This window comes from Choristoneura fumiferana, chromosome 7 (assembly GCF_025370935.1).
Source record: "Choristoneura fumiferana chromosome 7, NRCan_CFum_1, whole genome shotgun sequence".
Classification (NCBI taxonomy): domain Eukaryota; kingdom Metazoa; phylum Arthropoda; class Insecta; order Lepidoptera; family Tortricidae; genus Choristoneura; species Choristoneura fumiferana.
In genome coordinates, this window is record NC_133478.1 from 17,300,370 (window position 1) to 17,320,736 (window position 20,367).

At 36.2% G+C, this 20,367-nt stretch overlaps 1 protein-coding gene across 1 annotated transcript in view; it reads right to left on the reverse strand.

Annotated features, from left to right (window-relative positions):
• The window catches only part of PlexA (plexin A), a 457,831-nt gene that overhangs the window by 183,688 nt on the left and 253,776 nt on the right, over window positions 1-20,367 (reverse strand). Inside the window, exon 4 of the mRNA XM_074090336.1 lies at window positions 591-805. Coding sequence (XP_073946437.1) covers window positions 591-805 — 215 coding nt within the window. The remainder of the gene's footprint in view (window positions 1-590; window positions 806-20,367) is intronic.

The window sequence follows — 20,367 nt, forward strand, 5'->3', positions numbered from 1 at the left end:
GTAAGCTCTTGATTAAGGCCGCAATGTAAAGCAACTCAATCATATTTCTCACGCGTGTATAGACCTGTAAAATATTGTTTTGACGCTCCCGCATTATGTAATACTTTATTAGCTGCAATACTTTCCATGTGGCGAAGCAATGTTGCAATTAAAGCTTTGAATCAAGTTTGAATGGAACGATATTGTTACTTTAAATGAAGATATAAATCTTTGCGTGGTTTTATAATCTTTGACCTTTCGTAATCCATTATTTGACGATCAATAACTAATAATATTTACTAATCAACTGAATGCCGTTATTTAAATATTGGTAAATAAAATTTCGCATGAATGGATTGAATGAGTGAACGAAAATACGTATGTGTTTATAATAACAATGACGATGGTAATTGACAAATAGAATTATGTAATAACGTCACATTCGTTTATTCCAATCGTACCTTGTAGAAATGCAGTTCTATAAGTTATCTATAATGAAGCTGTTTGGACAAAAGGAGTTAACGGTACCAACCTCCCCTCCTGCTATAAAAAACCTTGCCTAATAACATAATGCTGGCACGCCACAACTTGACAATAAAAAGTTAACTCACCGCTTGTATAAAGAAGTCCTCGTGCAGCACGCTGACGATACCAAAGTTGGTAAACTTGAAGACCCTGTCCATGATCCACATGAGGTTCGCCAACACGCCGGGGCGAGGGTTCCAGGCAGCCATTAGAATGGGCACGTCGGCTGTGCTCTGGTGGTTGGAGAGGACGAGGGTGCGGTCGGTGCCACATGCCGCAGGCTCGTCCCCGCTTTCGAGAACTGAAAAGAAATTACAGATAAATAAATAAATATGCATTGTGGGACACATGTGTATGTGGGAAGTAGCACATTGCTCGCAGGACTGATGGCCGATGAGGTCAGAAGGTTCTCGTATGGCGTCCGCGGACCGGGAGACGAGCTGTCGGTTGGCTTCTAACAAGATGGAGTGACGACCTGGTTAAATTACGGGATCGCGGTGGATGCGGAAAGCACAAGACCGGTCGAGTGGAGAGCCTTGGGGGAGTTCTATGTCCAGTAGTCGACATGTTTCGGCTGACATGATGACAATTGTGGGAACCCCCTTTCTGTAAGAGGCTAGTTGGCGCTAGCACCGTTACGTCCGTTTGACAACTTTGACATTTGCGTTAAGTTTGTCAATGGTTAAATACATAAATGAGCCAATCACGAGCAAGATTGTAACGTCAAACGGACAGATACTAACGCCATCTAGCGATCACCTGTCAAGACATAGATCTAAAGTAGTAGTAGTACATAGTTGTTTTTCTTTTTCAGATTGTATTTTAAGTTATTTTAAGGCGTAGAGTTTATTAATTTTTGAAATGATTTTTTACAACACAATACAATATCAATAAAAAATTACGCTTCATTTTTGGATAACTATATATAAGCCTGCATACAATAAAAGTTTACTTGCTGATGTGATTTTAATTCAAACTGATGTGTAATTTACCGGCATCATATAAAACTTCATGGTATTATTTTTTTCATATTAAACCTAATCATTCGCCAAAAAAAGCTTTAAAATATACTGCAATGAGAATTTTCAGTGTATTAATAGACCTTTAATATAGAGATAAAATCCCGCCTTCATTCATATATTTATTTTCCTTTATAAACGTACAGAACTGTATGTATATTTATCATCCATAAATAAGAGGAGCATAATAATATAAACGTCCCAGAAAACGATAGCGGGCACTCGAGGGAAGATAGCAATGGCCTCTGTAAATATAACCGCAGTCTGGTGAACTATTTATTTGTTGGAGCATTCCCTCTTTATAGTGCCCTGGGAACTAGATTAAGTTTTTAATAAAAAGCTGTGTGGTTCTAGAGAAAACTTACGGCAGGTAGGTAAGTAATTACTTAATGTTGGCTGTGTCTGACTGACTGGCAGAGATCACTAAAATGGATGAGTTCGCCTTAGCTTTTGTTTCTTAATTTTTGTGCAATAATTGATGTACATTTAAACTTATAACATAATATACAATCATAATTAAAGTGCATTTTGAAAGACCACCACGCTTTTTCGTTATTCCATTTGATATTTTTGGAAAAGAATCCTAAAAATCATTAATTAAGTTTTAAGTTAATAACACTCTATGAAACGAATCCAATATCAAATTCAAACAACTCAAAGTAAAGAACAAAGTCAATAAGTTTTATAATTTGAGGTTATTTTTTGTCTGAACAAGGTATAGTATACTATAAATAAATCCACAGTAAAGTCTTTACATAAGCAACTTCCTCAATATTAAACATTCGCTTTAAAAAATCTCATAAAACGTAGGCGGTCCAAAATAATCTCAACATAAAATGTTATTTTCACTCGAACCCGTGATACACTTAATGAAATAAATTTAAATGAAGTGGATCCCTTATTAATCTTCCTGAGTACTTAAATTTATAAGCAAAGTGAAATATCGTGGACGTTTCACTCCGGGAACCTATGCATTTTTTTCTGTTCAAAATAAATAATTGCACAGTATTAAGATTCAAATTACAGTCTATCTGCTTAAGCACCCCGTCTCCCTGAATAAATAATCTTCACTTCTATCAGTTTCGGGGGCGGCACCTCCATAAAAATTATTAACATTTCATGAATTCGCGATTGTGTGCCCGGCGAACGTTTTCAAAGAGAACAGTTCCAGGCTATTTTTTCACAAGGTTATCGGTGGAAAAATACGATTCGCAGTTGATTTTTTTAACTTTCTACAAAGGCTAAGGCTTATTTTGATTATATTTAGCAATTACCATGATTTCTTGGGAATTACTACAGAAAGCTACAGCAATTGCTAAGTCAATCATGATCAAACAGAATCAGGATGTGTAGCCTAGATTAATTCCTATAACAAGGTATCCCTTACGGAAACGGTACACTTGAGCGTTTACATAAAACCTTAGTCATTTCTTTCCTTAACCGCAATTTGTACAAAAAAACTGGCCAAGAGCGTGTTGGACACGCCTAAGATAGGACTCCGTCGCCGTTACGAAAAAATGAAGTAAACTTCAGTTGAATATTTTACAAACAGATCACTGAATTGTCATGGCAACCCCTCAATGACTTTAATAGACCTATACAACGATATACGAGAAAAAAAAATCACCCCCACTGTACGTCCAAAAAAAAATTTATTTTCTAAAAATTTTTATACCTTTTCGTCAGCATGAATGCTACATAATATCCGTGCAAAATAACAGCTTTCTAACACTGATCATTTCTGAGCAAAGCCGCAAACGGACGGACAGACAGACAGACGGACATGGCGAAACTGTAAGGCTGTTTTTGCCATGTTGCCTAAGGAACTCTAAAAAGACGGCACAAAATCCTTGTAAAGCAATATGTTACTTAACTGCACTCAGAAACCTCTACAAATAGCGCAAACATGTTTTAACTGGCAAATGAAAGAAATTCAGTATCACTGGCGACATAGATTCAAAGAGAGCAAGCAATGCAAACGTTTCAAAGCAAAACCTTTGGGGTTTTATTTACATTAAATATTTGCAATGCTCAACTTAAAAATAAAATCTTCCCGTTGGGTTTGCCGTTGGAACTAATTTAAAATAGGCAGACGTTCTGTTTTATTTTCAATTACAGTAAGTCTATTAGAGGAAAATTTGAATAAATTATGTGTTGGAATATATTTTTAGACGAAAGCACTACCGGTGAAGGGTTGGACATTAAAAACAAAATGAATAGAAGTTCGGCATACATAACTACGTAAAGCTTCAATAACTTCTTTGTTGACCGTGTCCCGAAGAACAAAAAATATTACAAACGAAACGGATACAAAATTCAGATCTATTGTCAAGAAGACATCAATATCTAAGGCGTATTATAAAGTTAATGATTATATCACGGATATTTGGAAATAATTCCGATCCGCATTTGTGATCCCTTCAAATAGCAAACCTACTGTGTTAAAAATAAAGGTGTGTTAAATACTTGTGATGTATAGATATCATTTAATAATATTGTAAATCTGTTTAAAAAATATATACCTCGTTAGATTCTCGTGGTAGATTTTTTTTTGACATTCATAAGTGCTTGTTATAGCCTAAATTGAATAAAGATATTTTGACTTTGACTTTGAAAAAAAAAGGTGAGATGTGACACTGAACCTGAAACGGTTCTTGATAGAGTATGAGTTTGAGTGTTGACTGTCTATTCATACGTCGGGCTTTTTTAATTAGTCACCGTGAATATTTATACTCTTACTCCTTTATTGATAACATCATTATTACGTGCTATTTTGTAAATTATTCTTACATAGGTACTATTCTGTTCTATGAAGAAAATAACCTAACCATAAAAAAAAAACATTTTTAATAATTACAAGCTTTTTTGCTGACTGTACTTTTTGTTGACTGTACTTGCATTGTCACCCAAACTACATTTGCATACCAAATTTTAAGTCGATGCTATCAACCATTGAATAATTCCGTCCTGCGAAGACGATCCTGGCTGGACTACCAGGATGTCTCTACTAGATTAATGTATTGTCACGTGATTTACATAAGTAGGCCAAATTTCAAGTCAATCCGACTACTGAAAGTTGGTCGAATTTTACTTGCAAGATTTGACTAAAGACAGACAGATAGACAGACAACGGGATAGGTGAAACTAAATAAAAGCTTGTAAAATAGCACATAAATTATATTTGGAGATTTGCGACTGTTTCGCTACATGCCATAGTGGTCAATCGTCTAAGCTAAGATGCTGTGGACGTATTGTACTCATATCGTTATGCAAATAAAATTTTATTGTTATTCACTTATTTGACTTTAATCATAAATTATATCTATTTTTCTTTTTTCTTTTTGAAACTTATACTTTGGCATATAAACCATTTCCACAGATCTCTCTCTAAGGTTCTTGTTGTATAACTGGCTAATCAAAATGTTTAAATTTCTTATTCTTTACTATACATTGTATTCTATCTGATGTACGTTTGTCACTTCAATAAACAAAGTCAAATACAACATTCGTTATCAGCACGAAACTCTATATTTAACTGAGTATTACTTATAAAAACTATATATTCTTTATTAAAAAGTGAATCTACTAGTTTTTTTCAGTATGTGCGTTTATAAATTATGAAAATCTGTGAAAATTTCAATAGTTCACGAAGATATTTTCATACTATTTTTGTTGTGACATCAAACAGCTGTGCGTATAAATATGGCAAATAATTCGATTTCTGCCATAAAACCACTCATAAACAGAGACGGTTATTCCGTATGGAAATTCAAAATGCGTATGTACCTTATGCATGAAGAGTTATGGGAGACGATCATCGGATATTCTGATAATAGTAAAATTCCTACTGAGATAAAATCACGTAACGATCAGAAGGCGTTATCGAAAATATGTCTCACTTTAGATGGTATGGCAATAACTCATGTAAGGTCATGCAAAACAGCCAAGGAAGCTTGGGATGCTCTTTCGTCCGCTTACGAGGACAAAGGTTAGGGCGACGTATAAGCCTCGAACGGAAACTCTACAGGTACTGTCTTGATGATTTTGATTCCAATATAGAGATGTACATAAATGCTGTCATGTCAACTGTGCAAGATTTAGCCGACATTGGCAAAATTATGGAAGATGCTTCAATAGCTGCGATTCTTCTTGGAGGTTTAAGTCCTCAATATGCACCTTTAGTAATGGCTTTGGAAAATTCCAACATAGACATTACAGTGGATTTAATTAAGACCAAATTATTGAATGAATTGAATAAACCAGCTATAGATAACCCAGGTACTGCTCTTCGTACACGAATGAACCAGAACAAACCTTCTACATCCAAACCGAAGAAACCTATTGTGTGTTACGACTGCATGGAGCCAGGACATAAGCGTCCAGATTGTCCCCATAAAAAGGATAAGAAGAAGAGACCCGTAAATCACAAAAATTCTCTATGTGCACTGAATGTCAATGACGGATTAGAGCGTGATAAATGGTTTATAGATTCTGGAGCTTCAGCACACATGACGTCACGAGCGGATTGGATGAATAATGAGAAGTTCGTCTATTGGGACTGTAACCATTGCAAATGGAGATGTACTGCCCAGTAAAGGCATTGGAGATATTTCTATTAGCACTTGCGGTCATATAAAGAAGATTACTGATGTAGTTCATGTACCGAACTTGAATTCTAATCTTATTTCAGTAAAGAAGGCAGTAGATAAAGGTTTTAATGTAGTTTTTGATAGAACTGGTTGTAATTTTTATGATTCTGATGCTTTTTCTTGTACAGGTGATGTAATTTTACATGGTTCTATATGTGGTGGACTGTATTCTTTAGACTGTACGGTCAACCCAATTACTCAATTATCTGCTTTTGAGACTAACTCTGATGTTTCTAGCTTCAAGCTCTGGCATAGACGACTAGGTCATTTATGTCGCATCGGAATGGATCAACTGAGGAAGGGACACGCAGTGGGCGTGGACTACTCAGAAGTCGATAAGGAACCATGTATCCCCTGCATTGAAGGTAAGCAGAATAGGAAACCATTTAAGAAAGTTTCACATAAAAGATCAACTTCTGTTCTGGAACTTATTCATTCAGATATTTGTGGACCCTTGCCTGAAACTTCATTTCAAGGCAATAAGTATATTTTATTTTTTATAGATGATTTTTCTCGTATGACTTTTGTATTCTTTATTCCTTCAAAAGCGGAAGTAAAGAACAAGTTTCGTATTTTCCAGTCCACAGTAGAGCGGGAAACAGGAGCAAAGATTAAGATATTGAAGAGCGATAATGGAAAAGAATATGTTAATGCTGAATTTTCGAGATATTTACAAAATGAAGGAATTCAACACCAAACAACAGTTCCCTACAGTCCTCAGCAAAATTCTATTGCAGAAAGAACAAATCGCTCAATTTTGGAGAAAGTAAGATCAATGCTTTCTGATAGTTCCCTTTCTCCGGCTTATTGGCAAGATGCTGCAGAGATGGCTGTATATCTTAAAAATAGGTCTCCTCACCGTGCTCTCAATGGGAAGACGGCGTACGAGAAATGGTATGCTAAAATACCAAATCTTTCTCATCTGCGTGTTTTTGGATGCAGAGCATTCATCCATGTCCCTGAATGTAATCGGAAGAAACTGGACATGAAAGCATCCGAGAATATTTTCGTTGGATATTCAGAAGATCCAAGAAGTTATTATTTCAGAGATATTAGATATCCCAGAAGACTTGTGAAAAGCAGAGATGTTACTTTCTTTGAATGTGATTTTCAAGATTTGAAAGTAAAGACAACTTGTAAGTCTGATAATAATTTAACTGAATCAGCAGTTGTACCTCTATTGTTAAGTTCGCAAGTAAACTCGTCAAATAGTTCAGATAGTCGAACACCTGTCACAAGCGCTGTCATCGAAAATGAACAGATTCAACCTGATATTGTAGATATTATATCAGAAGATGTTCAGTCTGATATTAATGTCGTGGAACAGTGGCATAACGCTGTTACTCCAAATGTGTCAGTTCAACCTGTTATTGCATCTTCATCAGAAGAAACTGAATCTGATACTGATTCTGTAGAACCAAGGTACAATTTGAGACCCAGAAAACCTAATTCTGCTGCCAATTGTGTATGCATGCAAACTTCATCCCCTCAGCTGATGGATGAACCTACAACTTATACACAGGCTGTGAACGCAGAAGATAGTGATAAATGGTATCAAGCTATGCAAGATGAATATCAGTCACTGCTTGAGAAACAAACTTGGGTTCTCGTTGATAGACCAGATAAGAAAGTCATACCTTGCAAATGGATCTACAAGCTGAAGAAAAATGCGCATGGTGACGTAATTAAATATAAAGCCAGACTTGTCGCGAAAGGATTTAATCAAGTTTATGGTATTGACTACTTGGAAACTTTCTCTCCAGTCGTTCGAAATTCTTCTTTACGCATGTTGTTCGCATTGGCTGCGGAAGAGGGAATGAAAATGCACCATTTAGACGTTGATACGGCATTTTTAAACGGAATTTTGGAGGAAGAAGTGTATATGAGTCAGCCGGAAGGATTTATAAAACCTGGTCAAGAAGATAAAGTATGTTTACTGAAACGATCGCTTTATGGCCTCAAACAGGCTTCACGAGCATGGTATAAAAAGTTGACCGAAATTTTACAATGCATAGGTTTTAACCAAACTCCTTCGGAAGCATGTATTTATACTAAAAAGTTTGGTAACGAGTTAATAATACTCGCTTTCCATGTCGATGACATTGTCATTTTGTACAAAGAAAATAAAACGCTAAATACTGTCATATCTGACTTGCGGAATCATTTTAGTCTGAAAGTGATTGGCAAACTCAGTTATTACTTAGGTTTAAATATACATTACAAACCTAATGAGATTAAAATATCTCAAGAAAGTTACATTCGTGATTTGCTACAAAAGTTTCACATGATGGACTGTAAGAGCGTGCCTACGCCGTTGGAAACTAAAAAGTTTCTGCCGAGTGAGAAGAATGTAAGTGAATCTTCATTATCCTATCCGTATCAGCAATTGATAGGCTCACTCAATTTTCTGGCCGTTAATACTCGTCCAGACATTGCTTTTGCTACATCATATTTGAGTCAATTCAATACTAAATATGATAAAAGTCATTGGAAGGCGGCAAAACGTGTATTACATATTTGAAAGGCACTATGGATTTGGGCATTACTTACAGGAAAGACGGTGGATGTTTAATTGGCTACGCGGATGCAGATTGGGCCAATTGTCCTATGGATCGTCGTTCATACACCGGATTCTATTTTTCTATGGCCGGAGGAGCCATTTCATGGGAAAGTAAGAAGCAAACCACCATTGCCCTGTCGTCCAGCGAAGCGGAATATATGAGTTTGTCCAGTGCGGGTAGAGAGGCTGAATTTCTGAGGCGATTGATGTGTGAACTTACTGGTATGTCAACTGTTATTACTATTTATAATGATTCACAGTCTGCCCAGAAGTTGGCATTGAATCCGGTTCACCACAACAGAACCAAGCATATAGACACAAGATTTCATTATATACGAGATTTATTATCGAACAATATTGTTAATGTCGTATATATCAATACTTTGGAGATGTGGGCTGATGTACTAACTAAGCCATTGGCTCGTATCAAGCATCAGAATTGTATAAAAGGAATAGGTTATGTTTATAATCTTGTTTTGATTACGGGGGAGTATGTTGTATAACTGGCTAATCAAAATGTTTAAATTCTTATTCTTTACTATACATTGTATTCTATCTGATGTACGTTGTCACTTCAATAAACAAGTCAAATACAACAGTTCTGGCAGAATACCAGCGCTGCGGTCACCCGCAGTTTTTGCTGAGTCAGCGCCTTTTTTTCCATAGCACATGGTATCCACTAATGCACATATTTTAAAGATGTTTGTTTATTTTTTTTTGTTTTCAGTTTAGCTAACTCTATTAGGTTAATCTTAACTTTATTAATACCTACCTATGTATAGTTTCGATATTGTGTTTTTTGTGTTATGGTGAAAATAAGTTTTAATCAATCAATCAAATGTAGTATGGATTGGCCATTTCAGGTTTAGCAGTAACACAATAGTTTACTGCTACATAAACGCATATTGCTTGTGTCAGCGACAATCGTAATGTATATATTCGAAGGTTTACTTAATAAAAGGGTTTTGTTCTTGTTCTCTTTAGGCAACAACTACAGCTATCGTCTTATTTACCACCACGTACCATCTCCCAATATTACACAAATATAGATCCACGAGGACAGCATTTACCTTCATTTTGTGTGATCTGTATAATTGATAGAAACATTAATCTATTGTGATCATTATTTAGCATACTTTCAGGTTTATATTTAAAAAAAACACTGAAGCACTGAACATTGCCAATGGTTGAATGTCCAAATTAATTGTGCAATGGTCCAATTATTAAAGCCAGGTTTGCTTATGAAATAATTCATGCAATTTAAATCGACAGCCGACAGTTACATATAAAAAGTATCGATCAAATAACAATGTGTAATTGTTTGCTAATTACTTAATCATTCGTGTGTGAAATTAACATTTTATGTATTATGGAAACTGTACAGTGACCCATTCGATATGTAATGACCTAACCTAATCAACAACAAGTTGGAAAACCCCCGACTTTGTCACTTAAAAGTTTAATATATTGTATAATTAAACAAAAGCTTGTAAAAATACAGACAGTCATTCCACATTGTTTCTATTTATTAAATCTCATTCTAACTACATAACCGTAACAAATTTCCACTTGCTAGATATAAAAGCGACTTTTATTTACTTAGTTACGAGTAATTAAATTAACATGTAATAATATCTCAAAAACGGCTGAACCGATTTTGATAAAACATATCTAAGTACCATCGCTAGAAAAACTGCTTTCAAAAAAAAAACCGCATTCAAATCGGTCCACCCGTTTAAGAGCTACGGTGCCACATACAGACAGACACACATAGCGGCAAAACTTATAACACCCCTCTTTTTGCGTCGGTGGTCAAAAATTTGATCCAAACAAACATCGCAAGTTAAATAAAAGCTTGTAAAACATTTATAACTTCACCGCATGTTATAATTGTTTACGACGCAAAGTCTAGTTTGACGAGTACGTCAGTGCATATGAACGCAGCCGAGGGCTGCTAATTATCCGAGGGCGGAACCGGATACAAGGGGCTGGAGGCTGACGAGGCCGACTTTAATAAATACACTGGTACTAATACTACATTTACACTCGCGTGCTTTAACCCCTGACGCAAAAAGAGCGGTTTTATAAGTTTGACAGTCCTGGATTTATAAATAGGCCGTATAGGCCGCGGCCTAGGGGCGGCAGATTTCAAAAAAATATTATTTTAGAAAGTTACATAGGGCGGCGGATATAAAGTGGCCTACACTCATAAAAACATAAATCTGCCACTGGTTTGACCGCTATGTGTGTCTGTCTGTGGCACCGTAGCTCTTAAACAGGTGGACCGCTTTGAATGCTTTTATCAACGTAAATTGCCTGTTCCAATTTTCTGTAATTATGAAGGGACGTTAATTGAATCAGTTTCTGCTACCAAGTTTTAAGATAATCACCTGTCATGGAAACTCACATACTGAGCAAGTGTGCCAAAAACTAAACCAGTATGTCTATGCTCTTTATAAACTTGCAAAGCAAGCTAGTCCTGATGCTGTTATAACTGCATACCATGGTTTGTAGCGTCGACTTTACGTTACGGAATCATTTTCTGGGGCAATTCTACAAACAAGGAAGCGGTGTTCAAAGCCCAAAAAAGATGTATCAGAGCAATGCGTGGCCTTAAACAAACTGATAGTTGTATATCGCATTTCAAGGATTTGAATATCTTGACAATGCTTCTCTTTACGTTTTGGAGGTGGTAATATTCGTAAAAAATAATCCAGCGTTGTTTAAAAAAGCCATTACACTAGCAAACGTTTGGGGCAAAAGTTTAGGGAGGATTTGTGCCCAGCTCTTGCAAAAACTGCTTTGATGCGTAAGAGTGTATGTTCTCTTGCGATAAGGATTTATAACAAATTACCAATAGAATTTAAACTATTACCAATACCACTTCTGAGACGTAAATTATTAACCCTGCTTACGAATAAATGCTATTCTGTTCTCAAATATTTAAATGATAACCTAAATTGTTTGTAATTGTTTTTGTCTAATTTGTTTTTGTTTTCTCGTATACCTATCTAATTTAATGTTCAATATATAAATATAATAGGTTGAATCTGGCTTAATAGCCAATGTTTTTGTACGCCAACTGGCAAAACATAGTGCAACACGAAAAAATGTAACATCTCTGTATTTATGCAGCCATCACCTATGTTTCACAAATAAAACACTTGACTTTGACTTTGCGGGTTTGAAAAGCAGGGTTTCTAGTGGTAGTTCTTAGACATGTTGTCACTTTCAACAAGTCGGGGGTTTCCGAACTTTTCGTTGGTTAGGTTAATTGGTGCCACCTATTACAGTAATAAAACTAACAATAAAAAAAAAAGTGGGGAATTAAATTAAACATGCAAAAAAGTTGGAAAAACCCCGACTTTGTCACTTCAAAGTTCAATATCTCAAAAACGGCTAAACCGATTTCGATGAAACATGCCTAAGAACCATCGCTAAAAAACCTGATTTTCAAATTAAAAAATCGCATTCAAATCGGTCCATCCGTTTAAGAGCCACGGTGCCACAGACAGACACACATGGCGGTCAAACTTATAACACCCTCTTTTTGCGTCGGGGGTTAAAAATAAGAGAACCGCATAAGTCACATAATACAATCAATCAATCATCCCAGCCTATTTACGTCCCACTGCTGGGCACAGGCCTCCTCTCATGCGGATTGGAAACTTCACACACACCACCAAAGTACAGTGTAATCAACTTTTTTTTATGCAATAAATATTTTTTATTTATTTATACCATTGAAGTACTTCACAAGTGTGTGCAGGTCAGTCACATAATACAATTAAAACAAATCACGGCATTAAATTACAACAAAACCAAGTTTCGCTTTAGTTTCCTCTAGCTAATCTCGCAGCGAAAACAATCGAAATTGAAAGACTTAAAGTATGAAACAAAATTCATCCCGTACTAATGTCGGAGTTAACTTTAAATGAGAAAGGATAACGGTAATTAAGGATCTCAAAGAGCGTTTGCTTAACTAATTGAAGGTTGTATTTCTCTGGATTTAAGAAAGGCCGCTGTAGCTTCATACTCATCGACTAATTGCAGGGAAATTCTACGTTGAGTGGTTTCGAGGGCCGGAATTTTTAATCTTCGCATAGAATTTGTTAAGGAATCTGTTTTCTATTGGGAGTGGGGCTGCGAGTAAAAAAGGGTTTATGAAATTTGTAGGATAACTTGAAAAAGTAGAGATGTTCTGGATTGCTTTGTCTTATATTCACCTAGCAAGGAAATCTATTATTTTGAACATGAAACTACCGTGAGACTCACTCATATTAAATATAATGACCCGGATAACTCACGTCTTGTTTAGCTAAACTCGATTTAAGACGTGAGTTATCCGGGTCATTATATTTAATATAAATCTATTATTATTTATTAGTTAAGTGAATCTTGGTAATAATGAGGATAAAATATTAGCGAGGTAGGTATTTCCGAAAAAGGGGGTAACTACTAAAGATAACATACTTGGCCTGAACTGGTAAAACGTCTACGGCACAAGATTCCCAAATAAGCCTACTAGCAAATTGCAGCAATCTTCCAGCTCCTCTGTCTAGCATGCAACATGCATCAGCTTGTTTGGCTGCAGCGTCCAGAGCAACTGAGTTAGGGTATATTTATATTGCAGTAATGTAAAGGTGCATAGCAACTATGAAAAACAAAAATATACATATTTACAACTATGCAATTTTCTGGGGTAAAAACTATCTTATGTCCTTTCTAGGGTCTTAAACTATATTCGTATACCAAATTTCATCCAAATCGGTTCGGCGGTCTAAGAGGTATCAGACAGACAAACTTCTTTTAATTCTATTTCTATTATTTATATTTCTATTAATTCCTGACGTTGATAGAGTGGTGTTATAAATTTGACGCCAATATCTCTCTATGGCATCGTAGCTCTTAAACGGGTGGACCTTTTTTTTATTTGAAAGCAGGTTTTCTAGCTTTTTGTTGGTTAGGTTAGGTTATGTGAAAGCGAGATTAGAATAGTTTGATGAAAATCGGTTCAGCCATTTTTGAGATATTGAACTTTGAAACAACAACATAGGGGTTTTTTAACTTTTCTAAGTTGGTTAGGTAAGTTTATGCATTTATATGTAATATTAATAAGGATAAGATTTAATTAACATCAGTATTAGATTGATGGCAACTTCACACGTTCTAGAGTAAAATTTTGCCAGTTTGTAACCTTTTTGTAACTTAATCAAAACCGGCATCACAACAAAGAAACTTGAATTTTTTTAAGGAAACTAATTTATTAGGTGTCTTCTGTCTATATGGTAAGGCTCTATTTTATATTGAACTCTCCACTCTACTGACAATAGCGTAACTCTAAAACTCTATAAATGCCATGTTATATATTATAGAACAAAGCATAGACCCATTACAGTATGTACTCGTATGTTACTGAAGATGATTCGTACGCATTGTTCAAATTACCGTATCACGCTGTCGTTATAAAATTCAAAGAATTGCTTTTGAATTGGTAACAAGAATATGAGTGCCGTATGCATCGTGTGGTACAAGTTAAAAGAGTTTACATTGCGCAAACTAAAAATAATCCCGCCCATACTACTAATAGGTACTATAAACTTGCTGTTGCCCGCGATTCTTGTGATTATCCCACGGGAATCATGGAATTTTATGGGATAAAAACTGTTCAATATTTTTCCTCTCCATGTTCAATAAAATCATTTTAGCGGTTTAAAGGTAACGGATAGAATTACTTTTGCATCCCACTTCCCAAATTCCCACTAATATGCGAAAGTTTGTAAGTCTGTTTGTTTAATAAATAATTAATAAATAAATATCATGGAACACTCAAGTGACCTAGTCCCAAACTAAGCAAAGCTTGTACTATGGATACCAGGCCACGGATAAACATACATACTTAAATACATATTACACATCTAAGACCCGAGAACAAACATTCGTATTATTAATACAAATATCTGCCCCGGCCGGGGATCGAACCCGGGACCTCAAGCTTCGTAGTCAGGTTCTCTAACCACTTAGCCATCCGGTCGTCGTTTGTTAGTTAGTCTGTTTGTTTGTTACGTCATCACGTCTAAACCGCTGAGCAGATTTAGATAAAATTCGGTATAGTTCGAGTCCCGGGGAAGAACACAGGATAGTTTTTATCCCGGAAAATTGCATAGTTCCCGCGGGATAGCGATAAACGATTTTTGTGCAGATCGAGTCGCTGGCAACAGGCTAGTTGTTTATATTAATGCTAACTTAAATAACGAACATAATTTGTTTAATGAATATATATGAATGTACCTCTTTCATAGTTCTTACGATTTAAATGGCACGAACAATTTTTCCTTTCTTAGAAGACAATACTTTTTCTTGTCACTTAAACCACACCAGGTGCGTCATATGGAGTGAATGAGACATTAGCAACGCGACCTGACGCCGCGTTAAATAATGCATGCTCCCTCGCACCGCGGGCGAGCGAGCGAGACGCGAATTTCGTAAGTGGTTTTAAATCAGATCTATTATTCAGAATTAGGTCGCGGCTTGTACGGCGATGTCGGGCGCGTGTTCCTAATGTTTGGGGATCGGCGTTAAGAAGTATTATTCGGATGAGCGTTTGAGACGCGTTTTGTTTCGCTTTTGATAACAATTAGCTGATGTTCCCCACTTAATCTGCGTCGTTGATGCAGGTTTTTAAAGCCAACGAGTTTGTAGTGGTCAATCGAGCGCCGCAATGTAAGGCAACTTGGACGATTTTACTTGCATGTCTACACTCGGCTTAAGTTCAGTACTTTTTATTAAATTTTAAGCTTAGTTTACAGATCTATTGAATAATGTTTCTCAATTAGCTTAGGAAGCAAGATAATAAATTCAAATTCAAATTCTAATGATTTATTCAGTAAATAGGCCGCAATGGGCACTTTTACACGTCATTTTTTAAACTACCAGCGCTTTCGGAAAGACCATCATTGCCAAGAAGAATGCGCCGCAAGAAACTTGGCAGAAGGTAATTTTTTCATAATAATATAATTACAAATAAAATACTTAAAAACTATATTATACAATTAAAGAAAAATAATAATAATAATAAAAATACAGGGATACGATCTTTTCCCACAAAATGCAATGGCAAACCATTACACTACTTACATCTAGATTATTTTCATTTATTTTTCATCATGTTTAAGTTAGTAGAAACTCTTTCTTCGCTGAAAGTGATTGTATCAATTTTAAAACCGCTCTCCTGAAAAGTAGCACTTTTCGAGTTATACTAATCTTCATCGGAGGCACAGAGATAAGTATAGATAGAAAGAAATTGAAAATTTTAATGCAGTAGAGTGGAAGAGTATAGAAATCTATTCGAGATAGTGGCTTTTAGCACCTTGGCTGATTTGCTTTATTTAAAGCTAAGTCTAGAGAACAAAACATGAACAACAAACCTCAAGGAAGCGAATTTCGATTTGTTTCGATACGGCCCTCACCTCCTAAATAGTTTGAATACAGCAAAAGGAAATCCGTATGAGTTTACATACCAATAATCGGATAGTATTTAAAAAGAAAAAAGATTTAAAAAAGAGAAGTTATATGTTTGACACCAATGTCTGTCTATGACATCGTAGATCTCAAACATATCGACCGATTTCGACCAATTTTAGTGAAAGCCACATTCCTTGCGGTGATTCTTCAATATGTTTTATCAAAATCGGATTAGCCGTTTTTGAGGTGTTGAACTTTAAATGACAAATTCGGGGTTTTTCAACTGTTCTATAAGTATAAGTTTAGGGTATTTTTGTAAAAATGTAAATAATTCAACTCCAAATTTGTTACTTTTACGGGTTATCTTTTACGGGGGGGTTATCGGGTAAATTTGGAGTTGAAATAAAAAATACAAAAAGACTCCAAAAAACTAATCATAGTCTGGGTGAGCGGTTGGTTCCGAAAGAGTGTGACGTCTCTCGATGAGAGCGGAACATAGATGTCGCTAGTGCTGCTGCATAAGTAGCGTAGTAGAAATAAGCAATCTGAGATATGTATGCATAGGAAAAATTCGTGTCTAGATTCCTGTCCAGCGGTGGTGTAGGGGTTATAGCACGCAGCACGGATTGCTGAGGACCTGGGTTCGATTCCCAGCGCTGGTCTCTTTTTCTGGTTTTTCTGTGCATCCATGTCTCAGTTTGTATTTTCGATAAATAATAGGGAGTCATCCGATTTGAACCGTGTATCGAATCCAATCGTATCTGGCAGATAGACCTCAGACGTTCGGTACTGCCTCCATTTTGTTCCGGATACCGTTACATCTCGGGGGAGTGATGCTGTTATCAGGAACCTTTGGCTCCGCTGTACAGATGGAGAATATTATAGATACGACATTTCAAACACATTCTCGATATTATGAATTGCCATGGAACTGGCATGCCTTTACCACAAGTTGCAAGACCAATAGCAGTGGATGACATTTACTTGTAATATAGGGAATATTACGCAAAGCTCTGCGCAGGGTTATTAGTAACAAAATAACATGATATTTACATCGATAGTAACGATAGAGCTATATTTCCAAAAACAAAATATTGAAATAATATGATTCATGGCATCCTAGACATTTAAAAGACATTCAAAAACCTGTTTACTGTCTGTGCTAGTGCTTAATTTTCTGACGGCAGAACATTGCAGTAATATTTTATGCCTCGATGATGCGTACCTACACACACACACCGCCTTATCCACACACGCACACTCATTAATGTAAACACGCTATGTCATTCACTCTATACTCCCGCAGATTTGGGACCACTTCGTGACATGCGCATTTTTATTTTATTTTATTTATTTTTCCATATACAAATAAATTTATTTTTCTTTCTTAATACTCTCCCTCCCCCCTTAAGATCCCTTGAGATCCATATAAGGGATAAGTTCGCCTTTGTACTTTTATTTATTATTTTATTTGTTAATTTTATGTGTTTTGGATCGTCTCCACAGGAAGGAACTCTTCAACGGTTAATGGCATCGACTTAAAATTTGGTATGCAAATGTAGTTTGGGTGACAATACAAGTGCAGTCAACAAAAAGTACAGTTTGCAAGAAAAGCTTGTATTAAAAATGAAATTTTTAACATAACCTCATTTTGTTTTCGGTAGAATACTTATTATGTTCGTGTTAACGCATCTACGCATTCACACATCAACAAACCTGATAATGGTGGGCTTGTCTGACCTTTTAAGAGATAGTGTTATCACCGCATTTCTTGAAAAGGGAAAGTAATTTTATTTTCAAACAAACTATTTGGGATAAAATACGGGACGCGGGAACTATCCAAGGGATAGTTGGCCTTGTTTGCCCGAATGCTACAAAGGATGTGGGGTATTTTAGTACATACCTAAGTCTGTTCAGTGATATAGTAAATGTGAAAGGTTACGAGTGTGTGTGTGCGTATGTGTGTTTGTTACTTTATCACGCTAAAATGGGTGAACGGATCTTGATGTCATTTGGTAAACTAGCTGAATCTCTGGATCTGCACATAGGCTACTTTTTCTTACGATATTATTCTAGCGGATGAGGGCATTTTGAGATGCGCTTGAAGCAACGTTACTGAAGATGTAATCTTTTGGTGAGTCAAGTGAATATAGTAAAATTACTTATGGAATTTCGATCCAACGATTTATATTGTGGATGGCAGTGTGTAGCTAGATGGGACGATGATAAATCAGTTTGTACATGTAGGTTTTGTACATTTTCCGGGACAAAAATCGTCTTACATTATTATGATTGGTTTTTTGGAGTCTTTTTGTATTTTTTTATTTCAACTCCAAATTTGTTACTTTTACGGGTATCCCGTGAAACCATAACCAAATTTGTTACTTTTACGGGTATCCCGTGAAACCATAATATTTTGTTAATTTTACGGGTATCCCGTGAAACCATAAATAGCGTAGTAGAAATAAGCAACCTGAGATATGTATGCATAGGAAAAATTCGTGTCTAGATTCCTGTCCAGCGGTGGTGTAGGGGTTATAGCACGCAGCACGGATTGCTGAGGACCTGGGTTCGGTTCCCAGCGCTGGTCTCTTTTACTGGTTTTTCTGTACACCCATGTCTCAGTTTGTATTTTCGATATGGTCTTACATATTATTTATATCCAACGTTATATAGGTAGGTATCCCAACACCAGATTTCATTAACATCGGTTAAACGGTTTAGCTCAGCACTGGCACAGCAGTGGTATAGTGTTATTGACGATAGGTAGCAGTGGCGAAGCGTCCATTGAACCCCATTACCACCGGCTTGCCCAATATTGACAAAATACGACAATAGAACGCCAAATATTTATGAGGGATATAGGCGATCTGTACTTCGGCTTTGATACGTAGCAAACATTGTCATTGGGGTCTGAGCGACACAATATATGAATTGGTTTCAGTTTAAAACATGTGTCTCGCATATACGGGGTTCCCTCGAAGAGTGATAACTCATCTAATCCGTGATGATGATGATGACACATCCAACGCTAGCAACACTCGCATTTTTGCACACACCGTACCTCGCATGCGCCCTGGGGAGCGATATTTTCAGGCAGCCGGGGACCTCTTGCTCAGTTCGGCGATATATCGCCCGAACTGGTGTGGTAACCAAATAAACCAGCCTTTCAATAAGAGTTTCACTGAAAGAGATAACGAAAGTATGGAAGGGGTTTCATTAATTTAGGGTTTCAACCTCGAAAAAGACAAACGGAACGGAATGTAAAGCCAATTCATTCCAAGTCTGCAATGTTTTGAAGGTATGAAAAACTTCAACTTCAACTACAGTCAATACGGGCCAAGTAGCTGGCAGGGCACGAGCAATGAATATTTGAGTTTGAATTGGAAACTCTACCCTACCCTACTATTAGGCACTCTACTGCTACCCCAGCGCCAATCTGGGGGGATTTGCAACTACTCCTCCCTAAGAGTTTGCCAACCTTTATTCCTGCAATTTAAGAGTATACCGCTGTTCCTAAAGTTATGTTACAAGCCATAAACTCCAAAAAAAGACCTTTATATCAGAGGGTTTACAGGCGCGTTGATAATGTAAAAAACTAAACTAGAATTATGACAGTATTTTTTCTTCGAACTGTGTTTTTCAAGTTTTCAAGTTCTTTTGTTGAACCACATCATTAATGTAAACAAAATATTCACGTTTAATATGCTTACCGTAGGTAATTAATACCAAACTTTTATTTGGAGGATTTTTTATAAGGCTTTTGTACGTTTCAGTATTAGGTATAATTTATTTTTGAGTAAAACTATATTACTAATATTTGTGAAACAGCAAAATATAATTCGATCTTCTTACCTGAAAAATAATTGTAATCAAAGCACCTAAAAATCAAAACACCGAGCCAACAAAACAAATACTCCCTTAAAATCCAATTTATATTTAAACGATTTATAATAACAGTCTTCCTTAACGTACAAGTCTTAAGCCGGTTACAGACGATGCGAGTAGTCGAATTTAGTGGAGTGTTTAGTACTCGGCCACTCAGTAAGTCGTGCTAATCGTGTAGAGCTTCTGTCCAGACGTAGTTCACTACCGTAACTAGTCGTAAGCTACTTAGCTTTACGTCGAAACTGTATGAGCGTATTGCTAGAAGGATATCTATCGCAATTTT